This window comes from Crocodylus porosus, unplaced genomic scaffold (assembly GCF_001723895.1).
Source record: "Crocodylus porosus isolate Cpor-Errol unplaced genomic scaffold, CroPor_comp1, whole genome shotgun sequence".
Classification (NCBI taxonomy): domain Eukaryota; kingdom Metazoa; phylum Chordata; order Crocodylia; family Crocodylidae; genus Crocodylus; species Crocodylus porosus.
Window position 1 is genome coordinate 174,652,411 of NW_017728906.1, and position 27,468 is coordinate 174,679,878.

At 44.0% G+C, this 27,468-nt stretch overlaps 1 protein-coding gene across 1 annotated transcript; it reads right to left on the reverse strand.

Moving 5' to 3' along the window:
• Nucleotides 1-27,448, reverse strand: RAB39A (RAB39A, member RAS oncogene family). The gene is made up of 2 exons (XM_019530241.1): nucleotides 27,225-27,448; nucleotides 1-3,109 (listed from the first exon to the last, which is right to left on the reverse strand). Exons 1-2 carry the CDS (start codon nucleotides 27,446-27,448, stop codon nucleotides 2,683-2,685), a joined length of 651 nt encoding a protein of 216 aa, XP_019385786.1. The 3' UTR covers nucleotides 1-2,682.
• Nucleotides 27,449-27,468: the final 20 nt, after the last annotated feature.

Here is a 27,468-nt window from a genome sequence, read left to right on the forward strand (position 1 = left end):
CACACACACACACACACACACACACACACACACACACACACACAGAATTGCTTTAGCTGGAAGTATGTGCAATAAAATGTAGTCTTAAAATAACACTGAATACTTACACAGCTCCTTTCAACTGTGTAATTATTTTTTGCAGCTAAAAAGTATAATTTCCAGGAATGGAATCCAGTTTGAGAGACACTAAATGGGATTTAGGCAAATCCACTTTGATCCTGATGAGGCACCTTAAGTATCTGAAGGGATCTTATTTATTAGGCTTGTTTTGCCTTGCCAAATTTGCATCAAACTCAGTTAAAAATTGGTGATGTCTAAATGTTTCTCTATTTTCTAGTTGTTACAGCACTTACCTAGGCTGTGAGAGACATAGATTACAGACAGTGCCTAGGTAAGTGTTCTACCCAACAGAAAATGGGTAAAAAGGTAGGCAGTACTGTTTTTAACCAACTTTGTTGCAAGTTTGGCAAGCTCAGGTCTAATGGACTATACTGAATTGGCCTCAGGACCCATCATTCTGTTTGCTATTCACTCACACAGGAAAAATGGATTTCAGCCCAAAGACTATCTAAATGGTCTTTGCAAAAGTTAATAAGAATTATTATCCCTATTTTAGAAATAAGGAGACTGAGGCACAGAGTATTTAATGTCTTGCTTTTTGGTCTCACAGCAGAATCCGGAACAGAATCTGTTTCTTAATTCCCAATCCACTGCTTTACCTCCATTAAAAACTATAAGGAAATACTTTAAGATATGTAAGGCAAGTGTGTTGATATTAACAAAGGGCTAATTTTACATGGTGTTCAGGTACAAATATATAGGGCTTTATTCTGCACTGTCTTGCACCTTCTGTAGTCATTTATTTTTGTGCAAAAAGAGTGTAAAATGCTACCAAATCAGAATGGCACAGGTGTAAATGACTAAAAAGTCCGTGGAAAAATCAGAGTCAGTGTCTCTACCAGTATGTAACACACAGAGATAGGCTGGCTCATGGCATATTGCAGACAGGTTGTATGGCACTAAAGTTGCAGCTCTGGATTTGCATTTATGGTAAAGCCCCTTTCCCTTACCCTGACAGTGTAAAGGGGCCTTAATATAAATGAGGCTCAGGCCCTTGAAGTTCACTTCAGCTCCCTGTGAAATTAGTGATGGAGTTGATTCAGGCCCACAATGAACAAAATGATCAGTATTAAACACCCCTCTCTATATACCCTAGGATGTTTTCAAGAGGCTTTTAGAAGAGCTTAGTTCTCCATTTTCCTCAGAATTGCTATTATATTTATCTGTCAAAATAAAAACTAGACAGGTATGACTGCCTGCTACTGGAACTGAAGAACTGCATGATAACAGTTCATCCTTATTAACTATTAGCTAACTCACAGGTGATGAGCACTCCAACTAAATGCCCCCAAGTAAAAGAGAGATTGTGTGTTCTGGCATTTGTATGCTAGACACATAGGGGCATATTTATACAAAGCGAGTCTGTATTGTGCCCATTGGGAGTGGTGAGGTGAGCCCCAAATCAGTCAAATGCAGTATTCTTGAAAAACCATCCCCTGGTCGTCATTATTTATTGTGTTCTTTGTTTATTAGAATATGGATCCTCAAACTTTTTATTCCATGTCTGTGTTGTGAGAGAGGAATTCTTTTATGAACTGTCTCCCCCAACATCTCATTTCCCAAATGCTAAACTGCCAACATCTTTTATTCTGTGGACCACTTCCTAAATAAACCAATCCTTATTCTATCTATAATCTGGGCATAACTGCCCTTAGCACATAGCCCTAAATATGTTTTTGCATTTTACTCCGAATTAGAAATAGAATGATTCTCTAGAGTTAAGGGGAAGTTTTCATTGTGTATAAATCAGTGTATCCCTCTGGATTTACATATATGCTGGTTTCCACAAGCTGAGGATCTGGCCCAGCAAATGTTAGGCTACCAGCTGTGATAAGCATTTTACAGCATGTATCTTTGTAGTTGGGAAATCCATTCTATCTGCATATTGAATAATAGCTCTACTCTTTGTTGTGTTACATCTAGTTCCACTGGTGATTCATAAAATATTTCATACTAAACTGCATTTCTTCCATTCTCCACTTTATACAAGTATAAGTAGTCTTCTCTAATACATTATTTTTCTTTAGTGAGGCTTGTATTCACAGTCTTATCAAAATGTCCTTTCAGTTTGCCTTCTTCAGTCTTATTCATGTTATGAAATTTTACAGAATTCTTAAACCCTAGCTGTCTTTCCTAAAGTAAATAATGATAATAAAAAAATATAGGTTTTAATATTTTCCTGTCTAAGACTAAGTTGGATGAATTAAAGCCAGAACCTAGCTTATGGTCAGAGGCTTGATTTTATGATCTATTTAAAATATGAAGCCTGAAAGAAGATTTTATCATGATGGCTATTGCAACTTCTCAGTATCTGGCATATAACATTAATTTTCCTTTCATATCATTTCTTTTCTTGAAGACCTCTCTAAGTTACTGTACTGTGTAAAAAAAAAAGGAATTTAAGTTTCATGAAGTTATAGACGAAATTAGTTATGAATTAGAATGATATAAAATTACCAATTTATGATCAGATCTAATACATTCTTTTAAATTATTGTTCACAATTATTTATGTTGGCATCATTCTATGAACACCTGATGTGTTCTTTGGCATGCTATGAATTTAGCAGATGCATCGTCTTTTAGGCTTTACAGCCTCCTCTGAGGAATGCACAACATTTGGAACAAAGCCACTCTTAACACCATCCCATCCATCCTGTATAGAAATTTCTCCTTTTTTTACAAGTTCATATATGTCTCGGGTAAGAATCGTAAATGATTCCTCAACGTTTGTGGCATCTTTCGCGGAGGTTTCTATGTATTTCATACCACAGTCAGATGACAGTTTTTCAGCTTCTTCTCTTGTAACCTGTCGCTGTGACACTAAGTCACATTTATGTCCTACTAACAGAAATACAATTCGAAAAGGCTGTACATGCATTTTAGCTTCTTCTAGCCAGTCTTTCACATGTTCAAAAGATCGCCGGTTTGTGATGTCAAACACCAGTAGTCCACCAACAGAATTGCGGTAATAAGATCGTGTTATTGATCTGAAAAGTGAAGAGAGGGATAGAAAGAAAAAAAGAAAGTTTAAACAGGAATGTAATAAAATGCTTCCCTATATTTGCAAAACAAATTTACATTTCATTGTAGCAATATGGTTTTTATTTTATATTTTTTTCTTGCTTACTTACCAGAATTTATTAATTACTGTTGTATAAAAGTGTTCATTTTTCATATTTTCCTCAAATGTGGAAGGCATTTCATTCAAAATTTATAAATTCAGCATTGCTGATATCAGCTTTGGATGACCACTTGCTTTGGAAATAGGTATTTCTGGAAAACTGACTGTGTTGTGCATGAAAAATAAAAAGCTAGAATACTTATGCTTAATATTTTTTAAAGTGAAGGCCCTGGTCCTGCATACACTTATACATATGCTATACTCATGCATATACTTAATTTTGTTCATGTGAGTTGTTCCATAGTTAAGCCTGTGCTAACTGTTGAATTTGTGAGGGCACAAGAGAGCCATACACAAATATATTTTTTGTAATCCTTTCAAACCAGTTCTCTGAGATTAAATTTGTACAAATTACCATGTTGTCAGGCATTCATGTTTGCTGAGGTAAATAATGAAGAAACTAAGAAAGGAAGGTTTCTAAATAATTTTGGCCAAAAAAGAAGTCAGTTGGGCAAATAAAAAATTGTTAGAATATTTATTTGCCCCTTGTTCATCTATGATATATGGTTTCAAAAACTCTTTAGACTGCAATTATTCTGTCATGGAATGAGATTTTCCGCACTACCATCTTTTCCCTCTGTTTATCCATCACAATCCCTCAAAGTGCAGTGGTAACTTGTGAGGATGTACTGGGGAAATCACAGGTTTAAGAGACATTGCATTATTAATTTAGAAAAGAAAGGGGAACATGGTACAAAACCTTTGACAGATTTGTTGCCAAGTGAAAAAGTATTCTTATTAGAATCAAGCATGCTTTGTTAGCTTTTAAATGGTAAACCAGTAAAAAGGACCCTTTGGGGGAGCCACATAGGGCATGTTCACACATGCAGCCATGTGCGTGTGCAGCAGCTCAAATAGAAGCAGTGCAAATTTGAGCTGGGGCTTTTTGCCTTGGTGCATGTGCCTGGACATGCACTTTGCTGTGCGGTAAATTGTGCCACTTGGGGCGAAATAACCCTGCCTGGCTCCACCTCGGATCTGCAGTCAGGGGGAACTAGAGCCCGGGGCCAGCACCTGTGCTGTCCCCAGCAGGATAAAAAGCTGCCCTGTCCTGGCCCCATCAGTACAAAAAAGCCACCCTGGCAAGTAGCTCAGGGCTACTTGCTGTCAGGAGCTTCTGGGGACCGGCCAATTGGTACCTGGGCACACTACCCCTTGTGCCAGCTGGACTGCTGAAGCAGCTCTGAGAGTTCCCTGCACCCTCTGCAGAGAGTTCACTGCAGGAGTCTGGCAATGGGGGCTGCTGGCTGGCTGTGGCCTGCTGTGCACTTGCCAGACCCAGACGGGGACTGCACAGCCAGTAGAGGCATCTACTTCTCTAGGCCAGCTGCCAGTGGGCTGTGGCTGCAGGGGTGGCTTTTGTATGGCACTACTGCCATGTGTGCCCCTGCTCGGCCATCTGGGCAGCTATCACCTGGAAGATGTTCTGGTTGTGGTGGCCTGCTTTGAACTATCAAAGCATGTCCCCTTGGCCCCAATTGGCCAAGCAGTCAGCCACCTCCTATCGCTGCCCCACCCAGCCCCAGCCCTCCCCTCCCCCATAGGCCCCAGTGCTGCCCTGCCCAGTCCCATCCCCCACTTGCACCCCCAGCCCCTGATGGCTGCCCCCTGCCTCAGCCTCTGGTACTTTAAAAGAAAAACAAAAAAGTCTCTACTCACCCCAGGACCGGGGGCTGAGGGGCTCCAGGGCCTCCTGGCAGAGGCCCCTCATGCAGCATAGGGCAGCGGGGGGCAGCAGGGTCCAGGCTGGAACCGCTGGGGCTGTCACCCGGCCCTGTGCTCTGTGTGTGGGTGCTCAGTGACCCCGACTGGCAGCTGTACTGCCAGTAAGTGAATGCCAGGGGTTTTTGTTTGTTGTTTTTTAAATTGCCAGGATGTTCAGGTAGAAGGATGGGGCCAGGTGGGAGGGCTGGGAGCAGGTGGGGGGTAGGGCCAGGTGGCACTGGCATCCAGAGCATCTCTGTGGAGGACCCAGCCTCTGGTTGCCTCAGGGCACAGTCCGGGTCTACTTTTGTCCCCACATTGGAAATTTGCAGTGCTGGGAACATTTTCTCATTCCTGCACGTGCCTCTTGCAGCATCTCAAAGGAGTTTGAGATGCTGCAAGAGGCACGTGCAGGCTCGTCTGGATGTGCCCACAGTGTCTCTGGGGAAGATGGCTATTTAAAGTCAGAATTGAAAGAAGAATCTGGCGTAATCCAAAGGCATCATATATCCCTAACCCCTATTAGAAACACGTGCCCTTAAATATTAGAGGGCAGCCATACATAAGGTAACTGATATAAGACACTACTCTATTTACTCAACTTTAAGATAAGGGTTTTTTTCCCATTCAATATGGAGTGGGGAGGGGGAGAGGCAAATCATGGATTCAGGTACTGGCTCAAGGTGGGTGGCTGCTACAGCTCTGGCCCTAACTTGGGGAAGACTGTGTGGTGCAGGGGATGGGAGAAAATGAGGGGGGAGACTGTGGAGAGATTATGCAGTGTTGGGGGAATACAGGGAGATTGTGCAGTGAGAGTGGGGGAGCACGGAGGGAGAGTATGCTGTGTGGAGGTGGGGGCAGGGGAGATTGCACAGTGTGAGGCCAGAAGGGAGTGCAGGGGAGGTCATGCAACATCAGGGAGCTGTTCTGGCTCCATCTGTGGACCCGGGGCTGGAGCTGCCAGAGATGGTAGAGACGGCTGCTGCCTCACTGGGGCTGGGGTTGTGGCCAAAGCCACCATGTGCTCCATGTCCCGGGCTGGAGCTGGAGCAAACACATATCATAAGTGGTGGCCTCAGGGGGACAATGGTTGGGGGAGGCAGGTACCAGAGACAGATGGGAGGAGCAAGGGTTAGGCTGCCTGCCCACTCCGTTCTGCTTTCCCCACCACAGTGTTTGCGGGGAACAAATTTAAGAAGACCTCTTAATAATTAGACACTATGTATGGAAAATTATAACAAATGTATATTTTTCTATGTATCCAATCAAATTATTGGGGGATTGTCTTAAATTCAAAGTAATCTTGGATTCAGGTAAATACAGTTTTTACTCCAAAGGAATTTACAAGAAGAAACAATTGCAAAGCAGCAACCAGACCCTGAAGGGATCAAAGATGGTTGGTGTGGGTGGAAATAAAGCAAGCAAGGCAGAAAAGCAAGAAGCTAAAGCAGCTTTTCTCAGATGACAATGGTGAGTTCATATCAGAATTCAGGTCTCTCACTTCCTTCATAGAAGTAAAGTTGGATAAAATTAGAGCTGCAATAGCAGAAATTGGGAGACACTGAGAAAAATTTGGATAAAAACCTTCAAGCCAATATAGAACTCCAACACCAAATCAAACTGAGCTCACAGAAACAACTGAAGACGTGACACAAGTGAACAAAGAAACAGCATAAACATTCAAAATTCTTCCTGAAGGGGTAGAAAGGTAACCTTACTAACTTCCTAAAAAAGCCCATCCTAAACTTTTAGAACTGCAGACAAACACATTAATATTCACAGTTAGAATGGATGGATTTCTTCGTGCTCCTCCTCAACACAAGTAGGTTTATAGACATAATTTAAGACAGTAACATTTTGAGGTAAAATAACAGATTAAGAGAAGATCAAGAGAAATCTGTCTGCAGTTAAATTGGCGGGGTGAGGGGGACATAGTACAGATTTCCCAAAATAAATAATATTTCATTCTAAAGAAAAAACACAAGAACTGAAAGAGTTTACAACCTATCCCTGAGAAGCAAAAATAAAATACAGACAGGGCTTTCCCTTTAAGTTTGTTTGCACAGGAGGTATGATGATGCATAAAGGGGAAGGCAGGAGGAGCTAACAAACCTCAGCAGATTAAAACATCTAGGGACATTATCACACATTCTCTTGCAACAGTTACAAATCATTGGACTGTTGTGAGGCATTAAAGTTAGAATGTCACAGATTCAGGGTGCAGACAGAAGTAGGGTTACCATATTTCCAGTATCAAAAAAGAGGACGCCTGTGGTGGGGGGGAGAAAGAGAAGGAGGTATATGATTGTGGGAGGGGCAGTGACAGGCCTGTGCCCTGCCTCTGCTCCTCACTCCCAAGCCCCTGTCCCCCAGCCCTGCCCATGCCTCTCACCCATGACCCACAGCCCGCTGGCCTCCAGCCCTGCCCATGCCCCACACTCTGGACCCATAGCTCCCTACCCCCCCAGCCCTGCTGTGCACACGTTCTCTCTCTCTCTCTCCTGGGAGCAGCTTGCTGGGGGCCACGCGCAGAGCACATGACCCTTGACAGCCAGTTACCTTTCCCCTTGATCCCAGCCCCAAGCAGCCAAGCAAAAACCTGGACATTTGCTCACATTTCAAAAACCTGCCTGGACACGAGGACCGGGAGCCAAAAAAAGAGGACATATCTGGGGAAACCTGGATGTATGGTGACCCTAGACAGAAGTGCAGCTCCCTGCTGTAAGTGAAAGCACTTTGCAGGAAGTGTTCTGAGTTACAACTGTTCCCCTGGAGCAAACAGAAGTTCACTGTTAGTTCCCAGGGGAAGGGGAATCTAGTTGCTGGCTGTCAGCCTGTGCTGATTTCTGCAAGCAACTGCCCCTCCTCCCTGGGAGGGCTACAAAGTTTTCAGAATGGGAGGGGGTAAAGGGAACAGAGGAAGCTCCTTCTTGGGGTTTTCCAGCCAGCACTGGAGGGTGGGGTGGGTGAATTGGAGTCGCCCCCACCTTGGTAGGGGCGCCAATACACCTGCACCATCCTTCAGTAGGGCTGATAAACTCCCAGCCCAAACCTCCTCTGCTCCCTTCCCCCCACCCCCTGCCCCTTTCTGAAAACAGTGACAGGCCAGTTGGCAGTGCAAACAGAAGTTACAGAACGCAATGAGGGTTCAGATTTTCACCCAATCAGCCATTTTTGAAGCAGTCTGCAACCACGTACTTGTCTTTGGTCATGGCTATAGACTGCTTTTTGTGGGTGAAAATTGTCACTTCTGTCTGTGCCCTGTCATTTGCAGCAGCTGCAAAATATTGGAATGTAGCAACTTATTAAAGTTAATACAAGTTAGGTATACCCCTCACCTGAAAGGAAGCAGCTTTGTAATGCCATGAGGACACTTAAGTTGTGCTCAGTGCTTAAACATGCATGTGACTGTTTTTTAACTGCACTTAAGTGTTAAAAGTTGAACATGTGACACCAGCCTAGAACATAACTCTAAAGCACAACTAGTTTGAGGGTCTTGTTGCACAGGGTACCTAATACATGTTAAATCTGTGGACTGGTATATGATATTAAAGTTATAATGTGTTCTGAACAGTCACATGATGATGTTTACAATGAACCTTACATGCACAGCTTGTGCTCCGGTACAAGAAGGGTGGTGAGCAGGCCTCCTGGCATGCTGTGCTGGAGGAACTTTCTCCCATACTTCTGACAGTGGCTAAAAACAGTTGAGCACAGATGAAAGCAATAATTGGCTGAAGTGAGGTGAGGAAACAAATTCCAATCCCTCCTTGACCGACTGGTTCAGTGGGCATTGGCTTTCCTAGAGATGATGAGCAGTGGAACTCAATAAATCCTTGCTATGACCACTCTAATGCAAAGGCACGCTATACTTTGGCAGCACAAGCTTCTGGCCCTACTGAAGCACTATGAGGACTGTGATGCTGCCATTGGCATAATGCTAGCCAAACTACAGGAGGCACAACACGATGCCACACAAGCTCCAGCATTGTGGGCCCAGTATCTGATACCACTGCTGGACACTACTACTGAGCTAGAACTGACTTGTGAGGCAGTTCTTTCAAAAGAAAGATATATCTTTTTATTCAATACAACACAAAATAAATATACATATTGATATTATCCTGCTTTCCAAATCATTACCAAGAAATTAGTAGTGCTGTAGCAAAAAAATAAGGTGGAATAGTTTGGTTGGACTGGTTCAGTTATTTATCAGAGACTGGGAGAAAACACCCAAAATGAGAACCTGACAATTGAATGACAAGGGAAAAGTCCAAACTACTAGAGAGGAAATCAAGCTGTATTTCAATGAGAATAATATAAATTAAAAGAATATTTCATGGGATGCTTTTAAGGTAGAAATCAGAAGCAATCTAATAAGAAAAGAGTCTCATCTTAGAAAGTATAGAAGAGGGAAAATGCAGAATCTGACTAATGAGGTAGAAGATGTAAAAATTATATCAGATTTATCACTCACAGAAAGCATATAAAAATAACAGAAACTAAAACCAAGTTAGATTTGTTACAAACTAAAAAGGGAGAAAAAGCTCTTTGATACTCAAAACAGCTACATTATGAAAAGCAAAATCAGAAGTGACAGACTACTAGCAAATACATTAAGAAAAATTAGAGAACAATAAAATTGTACAACTTGTCTTCTGGAGAGCTCCAAAGGACTTAGCATTGGCTCAAAAGCCATACATGAAACATCTGCAAATTATTATAAGAAACTGCATTCTTTAGTGCCAGCAAATCCTAAATACAGAAATACCCAATTAAAGCACATTTGCTGAGATTAGAATGGGAGGACCAAGGGGTTTTAGAAGAGGACATTAAAGCAGAATGATTATGAGATTGCTGCGTGGTTCAGCACCAGGCCGAGGGGCCGACCACAGAGACGCTCTGGCAGCCAGAGCGTCTCCATGGAGGACCCAGCCTCTAGTTGCCTCAGGGCATGGTCCGCGACCATGCCCTACCCTGCTTTTTTAAACTCTGGGGTTTTTAGACCCCTGGATATCCAGAGATCTAATTTTCTCCCTGTACTGCAAGTTTGCAGCCTGGGAACAATTTTTCATTCCTGCACATGCCTCTTGCCCCATCTCAAAGGGGTTTTAGACAGGGCAAGAGGCATGTGTGTGCTCGTCTGGATGCGCCCGTGAGGGTCTGGCCATAGATATTTTTATGAAACCAAACAATGCTTGAAAAAAGCAACCTGTAATTGGAACGTCATATGAAATAGCATTGTCTAATACAGTGATTCTCAACCAGATTGCTATGGGGTGTTGCACAAAGTTAGCACTGTTAGGTGCACAAACATGATTCACAAAATAAACCCAGAGTTTTCACATGGTATTAAAAACACCGTGACCTGTAGTGGTCTTTCTGAGTTCTTGGCAACAAAAGAGTTGCTTGATTTTTTTTTTGTAGTCAAAAAACAAGTGAAAGCTAAGAGCTGGCTTTTTCTAAGGGGTGCCTCAAGGTTGTTAAGGGGTGCCTTGAGCCCAAAAAGCTTGAAAACCACTGGTTTAAATGAAGAAAACATTGGTTATTTTTTTCTATATCTTTTAGTATGGTTGGAAAAATAACTTGTGAGAGAGGATTTATTAAATAATGATAGTTTGCTTAAGTGACAACTAACCAGGGCAGCTGTGTGGAGATACTCCCTGCAAATATTAGAATAGATTTAATATCAATGAGCAATTATTTACAGCAACGTGTTGCAAGCAAGTATAAGCGATAAGGTGAAATTATGTAGCAGGACACCTAGCAGGCAAGATAGCTAGGGAGTAGTACACTGAGGAGCTGAAATGAGGCAGGTTTTACAGGGCTAACAAGGGCTAGGGACAGACATTAAAAGAGATGGAGGCTGAATTGATTCAACCTTTGCAGGTTAGTTTAACCTGCCTAGACTGAACCAGTTTGTAACAGGAGAAACATTCTCTCTGGACTGAGGAAATGCAAGCACATGCCTGCAGTTGGTCAGTCCAGGAACCGGGGGGGCCAGGAAGGGGCTCCTGCTCTGTGACATTATGACAGGAGCTGCTGCCCCCAACAAGGACCCTGCCCCCTCCCGCTGCAGTGGTGGGGCAGGGGCACAGCGAGACAGAGCCCCTTGTGGGGGGCAGGGATGGGGTTATTCCTCTTCCCTCTGGCGTTTGGGAAGAGAACAGCAGGGAGCCTATTCCCCTGCAGGGAGCAAGTGTGGCGGCAACAGCGGACAGACCCAGTTGCCAGTGGGGGTAGAGAGCAGACTAACTCTCCTCCCTGCCTCCCTTTGCCTCAGGGGCCATGGTGTCCTGCTGCTGCAGCAATGAGGGGGGAGTGCCCAGAAAACCTGGCTCGGGCCCCTGTTGGTAGGATAGAGAGGGGGAATTAAACCCCTCCTTGGACAGACCACTGCTTCTGCTTGTCCCTGCTCCCGCTGGGGAGCAGAGGGGCGGGGCCAACCCGGCTGGGCTGGAGCAGAGAGCCCAGCCCAAAGAGCATGCCGTGATGCTGGGGGAGTCTGGTTTAACTTAAACCAGGAAGGGGTCTGGGTAAACTGGTTAGAGCCAAATCAGTTAAGTCTGATACTACATTCAACCAGGTTTATCTCAGACCAGTTTCAGCCATTTTCAAATTGGTTTATGTGCACTGAATGTCTGTTCTGTTACAGGTTTAAACCAGTTTCTGATCACTTAAATTGGTTTATGTTTAATGTCTGTCCCTAGTCCAGGGGGCTCCAAGGCCAACTGCAGGCAGCAAACCTGCTACAATCAGATATTAAACTTTTTTATTTCTTTATATAAATTATAGCAATAGCTAAACTATCTTATCTGCAAGGAAGAGCCCAATTCCTTTAATGGATACAGCTCTATATCTTTTAGACTTTACTCTGGTATTAATTTTATTTCTTAAGCCTCTCTTCTGCCCAGCTCTCAAATAAAACAGCTTAATTATAGCTCAGAACTTCTCATGACTACCACTGACTACCTGCTTGATGTTTGCAAGGAGCATGATGCAACCTTTTCATAAGCATTACAGTGATTGCCATCATTACTTATGCTCAGACAAGTGCTGGAAGATCAGACTCTAAGGTTATTGAACTGAAATGCAGTATGTTTTCTCCTTTTAGAGCATTACAGGTGCCCCTTTTGGCTGGAGTAATTAGCCAAGAGCCTGGGATCTTGCAGGCTTTTCAAGGAAGAGAAATTGATGATGGGGTCACATCTGAAGTACTCTTGATTTAAAAGAATGTACAGGGAGTGGTCTGTTTCCTGGAATACAGTACTTGTGTCTACATGAGATGCTACTGTGCAGTCATTACTCGTATAAACAAGTACTAAATAAATGCTCAGTAACCTGAGTTACTGTGCAGTAACACCAGCAAACACCTTTTATGTAATGCTACTCCCCAGTAGCCTAATACTACTGCACAGTAGCATCGCGTCATGGCTTTTGCTGAGTGATGCTACTATGCAGTAGTATCGGGCTACTGCACAGTCAGCATCTTGCATATTTGCACCCAGTGGAAATTAAACAAGAAGAGAGGATTTTTGCACACAGTTCCATGCCACCTATCTGTCTCATCAGGTGAGAGGCTTTACTGGATGGCAAGTGAGGAAGAGCCCTGAAGCAGGTAGGAAATGCAAGGAAAGACATATCTTTTGCAAGGTGTCTTGTCTCTCAATGGATGCTGAGAGGAGCTGACTGGCTCCTTGCCTCCCTTTCACCTTACTATCCAGGCCTTTAGAAGCTTCTTGCTCCCTTTGGCTGCCCTGCCCACCCTCATTATAAGTAGAGTTATGAGTTTCTGGGTTGTCATAAGTCTCACCAATCTCCTGTTTTTATTAGCTGGGACCCAAAGAGGTAGTTTCTTCCCTGTGGGGCTGAAGGAGTTATCAGGTTTCAAGAGACTATACTAAATCCAATGGGTAGCCTGAGGACTGCACTAATTTACGGGTTAAATGGTGGAAACCCTATAACTGCTGCACTGGACCTACATAAATATCTGGTATATTAAGTTAATAAAATTGCATCCTGATATTTAAATCCTCCCCCATGGCTGTTTTCATTCATTTGCACGTCCTGATCAAGCCTATTTCAGGAAACACTCAGCATCTAAATTCTCTCAGATTTTTCTCAGGAACATACCCTTTGTTCCTATGCAGGCAGAGTCTGACGGTTCCTTCTCACCTAGCTTGTCTGAGCATTCTCTGCCCATTGTTTCACAGACACACAAATTCTTCACAAAACAACTGTCAATGGAAACACTTCTAAACAGTCACTTGAGCCATGTATATGTTTCTGCTGTGGACAGGAACATGTGCCTGAGTATGAGCACTTGTTTCATAAAGAAACATGACTGTTTCATACAGCTATTTTGAATGTAAGACTTAAGTTATACCCAAAGCCTATAACATTATATTAGAGCCATGATAGCATTTTTTTTAACTAAGTAGGTGTGAAACCAAAAGTTATTAGGGTCTACAAATTATTTAGAAAAGCAATTATGTAATTATTTAGAAAAGCAATTATTTAAAGCAGGAGATGGGACTTTTCTGGTGGGCCACAAATTAAGTCCCGCATCCTCCCTGGATACCACTCCAATCTCTTTCTCCTGCCTGATTTGCTGCTTAGCTTTCTGCTCCTTACCTTATCTACCACTGCGCTCCCTGCCCCTCTCCTGATCTGCCACATGTCACTCACACAGGCTGTCCATGTCACTTGTGGGACACATGCTGCAGGATGACCACGCTTGATTTAAATGTAGTTATTTAGAAAAGAAATCTTTCTTCTCTACTTCATGTAAATCAATTACAAGTTATGATACCCAAAGACCATTGTGCCTTTTCTAAACATGGACTGTTTTACTATATATAGGGGTGTGTGTGTAAATAAGTATATATACATAAAAATGAACCAATTTAAATGAACAAATGAATTTTTTATCTATATACATACATACATATATACATACATATATATATAATTCATTCATTCAAATGAGTGTATTTATGTACATATATACACACACACACACACACATAACTATGTGTATGTATGTATGTATGTATGGGCAATCCATGCTTACTGCAGTTTTGCTATAGTGCTCATTTAAAATACCTACCCCGTTTCACTTAGCCTGCAGAGCATTTTGTTATAACACTCAGCGTGGTGGGTGGGGGGGAAGCAGTGGCAGCAGCAGCAGCGGCATTGTCGTCAAGTGAATTGGTGAGAGTGGCAACCGGCAGGGCCCAGGGTGGGGTGGCAGAAGCCCGGGGTCCGCTCCAGTGTGTGGTACTGGAGCAGCTGGTGGGTGGGGAGGAAAGGTGGTGGTGGCAAGAAGGGGTGGCCAAGGGACGTGAGCACAGGGGGTGTGCTGGTGCTTGAGGCCCAGACTAGCACGAGTGTGGGACCCGAGGCCTGAGACCAGGGTTCTCAGGAGTGCAGGGCTTGGGCCGGTACAAACCAGTGCTCAAGGACATGTGTATAGTGTCCCCCGCCCCAGGCCACAGTGGGGCGAAGCCCATGGAGCCCCCCATCCCTGGGCTGCAGCCCATGACTCATTCCGCTCTGGGTATGCACTCACCCACAGGGCATGGACACCATCCCGAGCTTCCCCACCATACTGGCTGGGGCCCCGCTGCCTTCTTGCTGTTAATCCCTATGTGGGCGGGCCCCCAACTCAGGCCCTGCAGGCAAGGCAGCTGGGGCCACGCATAGGTGCACTGGTGGCCAGTGGGTATAGGCCAGCATGGGCCATTGTGGTGGTGGAACAATGAAGCCAGGAGGAGCCAATGCCTTCCCTGGTGGAGCCCACGCAATGTCTTGCTGGGAATGGCAGGGCCAGGGCTGGCAGGTGCTGCAGAACCAATTATATTTATTTACTATAAACCCTATGGGGAAAATGCGTTTCACTTAGCACTTGGTTTTTCTGGAACTAATTAAGATCACTAAGCAGGGGTTGCCTGTACGTTACACACACACACACACACACACACTGTGTGGCTCTATGTGTGTGCATGTGTGTATATATGTATATACATATGTATACTTTTATATATATAAAATGGACTGTTACACTGTTTTAGAAAACAGACATGGGAAAGGATTTAAATAAACTATGAGAATCTAAATGAATGAATGAATGAATGAATACATTAGTTTATGTAGATACATATACCAGATAAATAGGTAGATAATTTATATATCTATCTATGTTAACTAAAGGACATCATATTATTGGAGACTGCAATCTTTTCAGATTTCCAACAAGAGATTTTGCATCAAAGATTTCAAAAGATTTAATACTTTTGTTGTTCTTCACACCATGCTTGCTCTCTGTAACAAAGAAAATTACTTTTTGGAGAAACTGAAATCTTTGTCAAACAGGACATGCTAAAATAAGTCTTAAATCAACCTCCACCTGTTCAAGAGATTAATAAAGCTAAAGTAGTAATTAAACCTGAAACAAATGGCTTTGATTTTGAATTCTACCATTACAAGGTAGGTTTCTTAAAAGTGAGACTATTGCATAAGATAATCATAAATCACAATGACCCTCCAAAGAATATTTCATACTCTTCAGTTTGAATTGAGAATACTGGTATGTTGTTAAACCGTGGAGCCTAACATGCTTACTGAAATCATGGCTTCTCATTTAGAGAAATCCTTGTTTGAGCTAATTAATCCTGATTAAACTAAGCTTTACAATATGGGGAAATACTTTGTTCACAACAGAAGTTATCTTCTTAGCTGAATCTAAGTAGGTTAAAAAATAAGACATTGATTGTTATTTTCAAGTTAAGACTTGGCAAAAGGATGTTCACTGAGCACTGTTTTAGAATATAAATTAGAAGCCATATAAATCATGCCAGACTATGTTTTTAGGAATGACTGTACCCACGTTACATCAGGCAGAAAGTAGGACAGGGCAGCACCTGAGAGACTGCCCTGTCCTTGGTTTCTAGTGTAGACAGGCATGAGCTTTTGTAGGCAACAGCCTATTTAATCAGATGGACTGAAATGGACTGGCAGGAAGAAAATATTTTATGTAGAAGGGAAAGGGACAAGGAGAGGAGGTGCTGTTAAGACAGGTTATAAAGGGATTGATTTGATCAGTTAACATGATGAACAAGGCAGTTAACACTTGCTGGAATAAACAACTACTCCAGGTAAGAGGATAAGAATATAGGGATGTTTTATTTCTTCCCAAATCATGCATTATGAAGCCAGAATTCATTTATATAGCGTTGGCTTTGTCGTTTTTCATTTAGAATAATTATCACATTCCCATAATGTTTTCCCCATAAAGGCAAATATTCTGTGGGTGATATTTGATTGGATCAGCTGTATGGTTGGTATAGATATAGGCAAGCTTTGGGGTATCATTGGACCCCTCAGACCTCACTGTGATACCCAAAAGTTTGCAGAAAGTTTGGTACTCTTACTACTTTAAGAGAAGGCAGGGAGCAGGAAAAGCAGGCTGCAGTTGCTCCAGAGGGTAATTTAGAGAATCACCTGACCAGGAGGGGGCTGGGCTAGCAGGATATAAGCCCATGGCCTGAGCTAATCAGGCATTCTGCTCCTGAGAGCCAGGGAGAAAGGAGCTCTGGAGCAGCAGGTCTGCAGCTCCTGATTAGCACTTGAGCTGGGGTAAGAAAAACTGGTGGTTTAGGGGTTGAGACTGTAGGGGTGGTAGAGGTCTCAACCAGCCTAGGAGTAAGGCCAGGCCTGTGGGATAGGGGCCAAGGCAAGGGAGGAGGGCCATAGCAATAGGGCCAGGGATCAATAGCTCAGGAGGGGTGAGAGCCAGTAAGGCCAGGGAGCCTATAGCCTAGAGATCTCACCTGCCCTAGGAGTGATGTTAGGGCCCAGGAATAGGGGCCAAAGCTCAAGGAGGAGCCACAGCTAGAGACTGCTAGGACCAGGGAGCCTGGTCATCTCAACTGACCTGGGAGCAGGGTCAGGGCTCAAGGATCTGGGTCAAAAGCCAAGGAGGATCACAGCCATAGACTGACAGGACAGAGACCTGAAGCCCAGAGAAAGGTGGAGACAAGGCCAGGACCTGGGAGAGGTGGAAAATACAGGGCCATAGGTTCAATGCCTGCAAGAGGTGGAAGCAGTCTGATGGTTAGAGACAGAGACCTGAGCCCAGGAGGGGCAGGTGATAGTCAAGGAAACTAAGGCCTGAGCCCAGGAGGGGTAGAGAAGACAGGCTTGAGAGCTAGAGGGTGATTAGTAACATTTGCAAGGCTTGGGTGTGGCTACAAGGGGAGATGAGGCCATGTAATTAGCCCTTAAGGCAGAGACTGGAGACATCTGAGCTCAGAAGTGTAAGATCAGTCCTGGGAAGCCCTAGGGCAGCCTCCCTCTTCTAAAGATGTGATCATGTCAAGACAAGGCAGGAAAGTTGAAGAGGAAAAAGCCCTTGTCTCCTTTATCTTCTTTGGGTAGAGGGAGCCTCCAGGGATTTCACTGCTACCCTGTTACAGGAGGCAAACAAGAACAAAAGAGCTAAACTCTTCTGGTGAATCTGGCCCTTAATTTGCTATTGACTTGTTGTCTGTGTTGGTGGGAAAAGCACTGACTTGGAAGTGCATGTGGAGGAACCAGCTGTGAGATTCCCGATGACTGAGATTTAAGGGTTCACCTGTCCTTCTTCCTCAGCTTTTCCTGATAGCGTGGGAGTGGTGATCCATGTCAGAGGCAGCTGTGCCATGCAGACTCTTTCAGGAGTCTGCACCAGTATGAGAGCTCAGATTAACATAGTATCTTTCAGGATCAGCAACGTTTGGGACAAATAATCTACCAACCAGAATTCTTGATCCATTGTCCAATGTCCAATCTCCTTCATACCACTGTGTCATTACAATCCTATTGCATGTAAATTAAGTGGAGGGAAGAATACTTTCAAATCAGAATGGTACCAACTTTACAGTTATCATCTGACTGTTGATTTGGAAACGACCCATACAATAAACTATCTGTTGCTGGTAGGTATTGCAAGGTTTTGTCGCCCTCTTTGTCAGTGCCTTGCCCCGCAGCGACGTGAGGGTGAGATCCAGTTTCGGTGCCACCTAAATGGTTCAGGCACTTTCTTACCTGCCACGTCTTTGATGTTGTTGTCGGGGAGGCAGTTCCCTGTCGGTGACCTGAAAGGGTTTTGGCCCTGGGGTGTTTTGGTGGGTCTCCAAACATTCCTTTTACCCCACCCTTACCACATCCTCGGCTTGGGTAGATGCTGCTCTCCACAGGTCTTCCCACACTGCCCATCTTGAAAGGGATGGGTCTTACTGGCCATTAATCTTCAGGGGTCCATCCCTTGTCTCCAGGTCAGCTTCCCCTCTCCTGAACGCCCCCACTGTTCACTGATACGCAGGCTGAGGCAGCTGTGGAACTGCTGAGCTTGCGTCAGTGTCTCTTTCCAGCTGCTGCTTATCCCAGCTTCTAAAGTAAGTGCTGGGGCACATCAGTTGAGGGTCTGGGCCTCTCACACTATTATAAACATTAAATATATCATTAGAAAATTAGATATAATAACCTAGCTTAACTACAGCCTTATTTATTCAAATATAGTCTGCAGGACTTGACTTTTAATTCTAACACAAACTAATTACTGGATTTACTTGTAAGATCACAAAAATTAATTATTTACAAGAAGATCACGCAATGTAATTTTGGGAAAGTTATTCCAATCTGCCAAAAGCCTGAATTCCTGCTTTCAGTGCAAAATGAAGTTAACCTTAACCGTGCATGACCATTAACTCCATGGTAAAGTTCTCCCCTTCACACAATTCACATTTAGCCAACATTAAAACATATACAGATACAAATAAGGGTCTGAAACTCAGAATAACCAACCAATCTAATTTTGTTCCATCTCTGTCTTTAAATTGCCCCACTGGAGGTATGACTGCACAACAGATAGTTGCATATGAGACTAATACACTTTTTAAACAGGCTTAGCTTATGAAATACTTGCCTATTTGTGGGCCAGGCAAGTAACTCATGCTTACCCTCTTGAAATAGTTAACGAGAACTACTCATTCAAACTGGCAACAGATGCTGTCAAAATACGGCCACCCCTGAGATGGCTGTGATGTCTCTAGGGCACTGTGACCATGCTGGCTCTGCCCTATGGCCACTACTAATCTTGCCTGTCATGTCTTAGTGTTATGAATGATGGATTGGGAGGCTGCCCTGGAGTTGCTGCTCAGTCACGGTCTTGGTAGTCTCCCCTAAACCCTGTTGGTTGCTGCACCCCTTTATTGGGCCCCACACTTGGGGGTTGCTGCCCCCCCAGCCTTATTGGCTAGATGTGTGACTCCAAAACTTCCCCTTTATCACACCCCATGCCTTGCAGGTGTTATACCGATGTTATCTCCTTGAGTTGAGGCCTCAGCTTAGTCTGGCCTCAGTAACTATTCCCTCTGGCACTGGGGTCTTCTCTCCCACTCATCACTGTGCCCACACTAGCGCTGGGGTCCCCACACTGTAGTGGGCCCCCAGTGAGGCCTCCTCCTTCCCCAGTAGTCTCAGCCCAATCCACTGGTTACAAACAGAAATCAAAGTATGAACCCCTGGGCTGTAACATAACACAATCAGTTCAGGATGCATTCTGTCCCTTTAAAAGCATCAAACCTCACCCCTAGCACTAAATTCCTTGTAGGCCAGGATCCCTGGTGAGCTCGTGGAGCCTCTTAATCCTACCAGAAGTAGAACAGGCAATCATACATCTCCACTTAGCTCTCTCAAAGAGAGCTCCTTCCCCCCTGGCTGCTGACAGAGAACTGCCCTCTAGTCCCAGCCCTGTGGTTTAGATGTGCCCAAGGCCCTCACTTTTCCAGTCAGCTGACTGCCTGTAGGTGCAGGCTAATTCCCTCATTCCTGCTGCCATGGTAACCTGCAGCTGTGGGGTTCCTGCCTGACTGCTAGGGCCCTCTCCCTAGGCAGTTTCTGTCCTTAAAGGAGCAGGCACCTTAGTGCCCTGTGACAGATCCATTCTCTCTTCAGAAAATTATGAAACTAACAATAGCAAAATATTTGTTTCTAAGGCTTTGAAGCCAGCATCATGGTTCAGCATGCCACATTAGCTTTTCAGGTGCATGGTTCTGAACTGGAAGCAAGACAGGCCCATTAGTGGGGTACTGTGCAGAGGCCAAGAAGCACAGTGCAGAGGTAATGTAAGATGCCTCAGAATGATTCTGCCTACTCTGTGAGCTAACTTTGGCTACAAACAATGTCACATCTGTCCCAGGATAAACCACTTTATCCTGGGCCAAAGTGCAATAGCTCAGATGTCCTTGTCCATTATCCCAGAACAAGTCCTAAAATTGTTCATGGGATAAAAAGTAATAAGTTTATCTTGGAACTTTGCAAAGTGTGTGTGAACGGTTCTCCCAGGGTTGCATCACTGAAGCAATGGCAGAAAAGCAGCAGCATTCAGCTGCTCACTAAACCCTGGTCAGAAGGATGATGTGTGTACATGTCAATCCTGGGATATTTCTGTTTTGGGACAAACACAGCGCAGCTTGTCTAGGGACAAATACAGCATCTGTTCCTAGCCATACTGTTCTGCAAACCTAGATACAGGCAAATAAACTGCTCTGGCTGGGTTTGTGTATGGATTTCACATTCATATTGTTTTGAGTTTGTTCTCCTTTTACCTGGGAATTTAACTTTTCTACTTTAATGTGGGAACAAGTCACTCTGATGCACTAACACTTCAACTGGAGCTGGGACAGCTCATTTTTTTAAAATCATGTCATGCTTATTCCACCTAAGGATGGATTTGGGAGCCTAAGTTTAGTCACCAAGGTTTGAGAATTTTGACCAAGTTGTAAGTTCTGCTAATTCAGAACCACATTCTGATTTACCTGTTGGCTCTGAATATCTAACATCTCCTTTTGTAATACAACTTTCACCCTAAGCTCCTCCAGTGTAACTGAAATAGAATGCAAGGCTCTGAGGAAGATAACAACCACAAAGGGAAGGCTCTGCCAGATCAAATCAGTAGTCTATTAATCTAGTGGACACTTAAGAAAAAATGTACCCAGAGAGAAAGCTTTCCTAGCCCCCGTCAATTAGTGGCTGGCCTAAAATGTGATGCATAAAAGTTTATATCCTTTATAATGTTTTATCTAATATTATGATGGATGCTTTTGCTAACCATATAGATGTCTAATTTACAAAAAATTCTTACTGGGGGCTTTATCTATACACACATTGTACCCCTTTAATGATATCAGAATAGTTATGGCACTACAACCTCCTGAGCATGGAAACATCTATACAGTTATAAAAGTGTCACAATTTATTTCTGTAAGGAATAATCCTCAACCAGGGTGCCATGGCACCCTTTCAACTATGCAACAGGGTGCCATGCCATTTTAGCATTGTTAGGTGTGCAGATATAATTCAAAGATACACTCTGAGATTTCAAATAGGAATCCATAGTGTTAAATACATTGTTGTCTTTCCAAGTTCTTTGCAACAGAGTACTCTTTCTATTATTTTCCTGTAGTCAAAAAATGAGTGAAAACGAACAGCTGATGTTTTCCAAGGGGTGCCTTGAGTCTAAAAAGATTGAGAACCACTGCTGTAAAGTGTAGGGAAAAGCTGATAAGTATAGGATGTCTTTATAACACTATAACTATGTCCACTATGTCCAAGTATTGTGGTAGAAAAATCACACCTCTAACTAAAAGTTGTTGGTATAAAATTGCATGTTTACCAGGCTTAATCTCTTGCCCTATTGTTACCTTTGGCAGTAATTAAGGGCTTTGTTACATATTAATTTTAGGCGGCTCAGGGAGATCTTAACCCTCGGATTGTCCTCACATTAACACATGAAACTAGTTTTAAGCACCCTTTTGGCATCTTGCAGTTTCACTACTCCAACTTAAATTTATCTGTAATCTGTGTTACCCAGATCATGTTAAACTAACATGTGGCCACTCTAGGCTACACATTTAGTGTAACACTCCAGCTGCCCCCTCTCCCCCACTGGCCCAGAGCCAGCAGCTAACTTCCCTGCCCCTCCACCCTGGCCCAGATCAGATCAGCTGTCCCCTGCCAATGCCCACCGCCAGCCTCCTCGTCCCTTCCCCCACTAGACCAGGCTGGCCCGCTGTCCCCCCAACCTCCTGGATTTGGCCCACCATCTGCAGCCTCCCCAGGTTCTCACCCCCATGTCTCCTGGTTTACTTGTGGCACTTCCTGGGGGATCAGGCAGGGAAGGGGAACCCACCTGCCACCACTAGTGCCACTGGTGTCACTCTCTGAGCACAGCCCAGAGCAGCTGTGACTTGGTGGTGGCAGCAGCAGCGGTCAGGTTCCTCTTCCCTGTCTGCTCCCCAAGGATAGTGCCAGCAGCCATAGGTAAGCAGGTGACATGGAGGGGGTGAGTCATGAGGGTCAGGGGGGAGGTGGGAGGGAGAAGGGGGAGCCCCAGGGTTAGAGGGAGCCCCAGGGGTGGAGGAGCAGGGTGGAACTCGGAGGGGCAGGGGGAGAGCCCAGAACGGGAGGGGAGGGGAGCAGGGGAGTTTTGTACATCTCAGTCCTCAAGGCCCTGCTTTCCTGAAAGCGTGACTGCTCTAAACTCAACCTAGCACTAACTAACACTAATTAGCACTTTGTGAAGCCTCACTGCAACATGTAACAAGGCCCAAACAGAGGTTAGCTATGCTCTATCTAACTACCAAAGACATTTCACAGGGGTGGGGAAAAAGGGGTTGGCACGTATGACCCCTTTAACTTCACTCATAGGGGTCATCCATACTGGTAAAATATTCCAAGAACTCCAGCTGTAACACCTTCCTTTCTCCATCATCAAACTGTCTCTGCAGAGTCCCATTATAGTAACTTGCCCCTCCTACTGCAGTTGTCTACTGCTTGCTAATGAGTACTTAATTATATAGAGACTGAAGCACTGCTCTCCTGATTTGTGCATAAGGCTGAGTCTCTGAATCAGAAGAATAATGCTTTGTAAGAGTGAAAACTAAACACAATGTGACAATATGGGAAACTGAAACTCTTAAAAAGGGGCTATTGAGGCAGTAGCAATTGTGATTAGAATGAGATTCAAAATGTCCCCAATCTCTGTGCTATAGATAATTCACTGTTTGAATATACAGCACTATAATCCACCTGGGTAACCTCTGAGTAAAGATGGACTCCCATTGGAACTTTTATCAGAGGCCACATATAGACTTTCTTAAGGCAGTTCCCCTGATGTAGCATGAAGACTTAATAAAAAGGTAGGCCAAGGTATAGATTGTAGGTAAAAAAACCTGATCCCATCTTGGTCAGAACTGTAGGATGAACTGCTGCTTTATCTGTATTAAACATAACCTATATAGGTTTCTGTCCCAGCTGATGGGAAATGTAATTGGGGTAGGGTGTTAGGGTAGCTTGTCATACTGTATACTTTAAAGTTGCACCAGCTTATAGAGTGGTGAATTATAGCATTGTTTAAACTTTTTAAATTTAACCTTATTTAATTATTGCTTAAGTTTTGTATTATCTGAACTTTTTATTTTGCTTATCAGCTGGCCTTTGTGTTTTTGTAGAGCTCGCAGTGCTCATTATATTATTGTATCTTTTCTTTTTTATCACTGTGAGAAGTTCTTCTAAAATAACATAGCAATGGCTTTGTTACCAGCTCACATTAACTGAACTTGGCACTAACAGGCTGAATCAGAGGGATGAAATGACTGGATATGTTAATGAAAGGTGATAAGGGAGACCAATGGAGAATCCTCAGAGTAAGACACCAGAAAAGACCAAATTAAGAGGTGTGCTCATGATAGGCCTGTTGAATAAAGGAATATCCTGACAGGATAAAATATGGACAGTATGCTGATAGCAGAGAGATCAATCTAAAAGCAAAGAATCATCATAGGAATGAAGTTAAAGAAAAGCCTAAAAGGGGGCAGCAAGAAAGTTACGTGTGTCATTGTCATAAATCCAGCCTTCAGCACCTGTCTGACTGTCCCAGCCAACAACACAGCCTTTGCTTTCTGGAACCAATTGGTCATCTCTTCTGTTGAGCAAATTAATATCTGGGATTGGGTGAGATTATTATACTGAATGTTTTTCTCTCACTGAATATAGAAACTCCTAAGATAATATTTGTTGTACTAATAAAGTTAGACTTTGATTTTAGGACACTGAGTTGTCCGTGTTCATATTTTACATTCCATTTAAGGGTTAAGTGTTCTTTAATGATCCCTAAACACTGTCTGGTGAGCAGTGGTGCTAATATAAGGGATTTTTTTGTTCCATTTGTTCAACACTTGGCACAAAAAAGAACTGGTCCAGGACTGCAGGCCCTTGGTGCTACTTCAAAGCAAATAAGAAAAATTAATACCATCTATCACTGTACTACCTGAAACCTGGCCTCCAGCTGACAACTTGTTAACACTCACTTGCAGAAGTAATACCTATTAAGAATTCCACTTTAATTGAAAAGTAATGCAAAGGATACTCCTCCACAATTTAAAAGGAGTTTCCATGAACCAGATTCAAATTCCACAGCACAGTTGAGAGATGTATATGCAATACCTTTGTTGCGATGCATTTTACAACAGGAAAGGAAAAAAGAAGCTCAAATAGAGTGATAATGGCATAAATATACTTTTCTCCTGGGGGATACACTTGTAATGTCCAAGACTAACTGGGGGTTGATGTACAGCCAATATGAAGCCCTTTACACACAAAAATCCTCAGGGAGAATGTTAAGCCAGCTTTCCAGTGGCTTTGCCCTGCTTTTGGTACAGTCCAATGTCTTGTCTATGGCTCTCTGAATCCACTAAGGGCTTTGCACTTGTCCTTGTTGAACCTCATGAGATTTTTTTTTGGTCCAATCCTCCAATTTGTCTAGGTATCTCTGAATAGTAGCCTTACCCTCCAGCATATCTATTACTCCCCCCAGCTTGATGTCATCTACAGACTTGCTGAGGGTGCACTCCATCCCATCTTCCATGTCACTGATGAAGATACTGAACAAAACCAGCCTCAGGACTGACCTCTGGGGCACTCTGCTTGATTTAAATATTTATTTATTTATTTATGTAGTGAATGCAAATCTGTGATGCCAAGCAATAGCCTTATTGTTAGCTGAATTCAAAGTTATTGATCCACCTCTTAGTCTGTAGATAGGACAATATACAACATTGTTTGTGTCCCTCCACAAGTGCATGATGGGTTAGCACTGAAGTCTCAGTGGTGAAATTTTGCTGCACAGGGACCTTGGTCTGTCCTAAACCTGTTGGTACCTTGACCCGTCCTAAACTTCACATGATACCAAATGCTCACTAGCCATCAAGCCATTGACTACTACCCTCTGAGCCCAACAATCCAGCCAGTTTTACAGTCCACACATCCAACCCATACTTTCTTAACTTGCTTGCAAGAATGTTGTGGAAGACTGCATCAAAAGCAGGGCAAAGCCATTGCAAAGCTAGGCATTAACAGCTAGGAACAGCCGTCAGCCCCAATACCCTGCTTGGATGGTCTGATTGTTAAAATGACGGAAGTCTGCAAGCAGATGAGACGACCTTTTGGATTTTTTATTTATATTACAATCTATAGTATTACAAGATTTTTAAAATTTGTATTACAATCTATAGTTTCTTTCTTTCTTTACTTGAATGCAATAAACAGATGACAGAATGTGCAAGTTTCCAACATACTGTTTATAATTGAGTAAAATATTTATAATTTGCAGGAGTAAATGTGAAATGCTAAACACAATTGCTTTCCTAATTTCCTTGTAAGCCAGCTGTCAGGAAATTCCTATTGGCAAAGAAATCACAGACTTTAAGAGCATCTCCTCTGGTAGGGTACTGGAAAATGTATAGGATATATAGTTGTGGGTAAATTTCAAAACAAGTGAATGCATGACTCATCATTACATCTTCCCTGAGCCTCAACAGCACACTGAATAATGTAAGATGCCTACAAAACTCCTTTTATTTACATTGCTTTGAGTCAACTGCATTGACATTTAACATATTGGCCCTTTGCCAGGAACACCAAACTACAGAGATGGCTATTTATTGGGCAAGTGTTTATCAGTATTTTACATTTGTTTTTTGGGAAGCAAAAGGAAAATGAAAAATGCTAACAGGGTGCTGTTAGTGAAGATTTCTTCACTAATCTTGGAGCTGCCTGACTCTGCAAATATATATATGCAAGTGTCTGACTCATGCAGGCTCCAGAAAGTTTGTGGCTGCATTGGAGGTCTCCCTATCCAGGGAAAGGAGTAAAGCAAAGAGATCCCACTTCTTTCTGCTCCATGCCAGAGAACTGTGAAGCTGCTAGGAAGGAAGATGGGGGTGTGTAATACCATTTTCTACAACTCTACACACATTAAACAGGGCTGCAGTTTAACTCCATAGTTACAAACTCAGGAGTATATTGGAAATACAATGGTCATCAACAAGTGGGCAGTTTAAGGAAGGCATGATGCCACAGGAAGATAAGTTACTGAATCAGCCTCCTCCTCCTGGTAACTCAGTCCAAATCAGATGAATTGGTCACAAATTAAACCAGTTAACAAACCCAATCTAGAATTCACACCGTGCTGCTGCCCGTGGCAGACAATAGTACCAAAACTGACCAGGGAGAATGGTACAAAGAGGGCACTTGCAGGCACAGGCCCAGGTGAATAACTAACTCCTGGTATTCGGTGGGGGGTTTAGGGTTGCCTCCCTATGTTCTGGGCAGAAAGGAAAAGCCAACTTGATGCCTATGGTGGGGTTTGAGCAGCTACCCTCATTCAGCCCCACTGCTACCAGCCATGGACAGGGGGCTAGTGAAGTCAAAGCTTGAGGCAACCACCCATGCGGCACCGATCCAGATGGCAGGAGACTGGTGACAATGCAAATCCTGTCCACACTGCCTCTGCCAGGGTGGGGGCAGCGGGGTTGGCGTTGCCAGGTGGAGCCGGGAGCCTCTTCACAGGAGCCCAGGGATTACTATGAGGGCCGGCATGACTTCTCTTATCTGCACTGAGCTGGCACCAAGGAGCTGCAGTCCTGGCCCAGTTCCCTGTTGTGCCAGGTGCTGCCCTGGCATGCCGAAGGGAGGAGGGCACGGGGGCTGGGGAGGGCCTCCCGTCTCCCCGGGGCAGGGGCAGGGGCTGGGAGTGGGGCTGCCCTGGGGGCGGGGGCCCTGGCGTGGAGGGTTATTGCAGAGAGGGGGATTGGGAAGGTGGGGCCGGCGGGTACCTGAAGCGCTCCTGCCCCGCCGTGTCCCACAGCTGCAGCTTGACCCTCTTGCCGGGCTCGATCTCCACGAGGCGGGAGAAGAAGTCCACCCCCACGGTGGGGTCGCAGTGCAGCGGCCCGGGGAAGCGGCCCTCGGTGAAGCGGTGCAGCAGGCACGACTTGCCCACGGTGGAGTCGCCCAGCACGATCAGCCGGAACTGGTAGATCCAGATGGCCGCGTCCATGGCGGCCCCGCGGCTCCTCC

Coding starts and splice junctions, on each gene's coding strand:
- RAB39A (XM_019530241.1), bottom strand. CDS start 27,448: ATGGACGCGGCCATCTGGATCTACCAGTTCCGGCTGATCGTGCTGGGC. Junction 3,110..27,224: donor GCGGGGCAGGAGCGCTTCAG/GTACCCGCCGGC, acceptor TTCACTTTTCAG/ATCAATAACACGATCTTATT.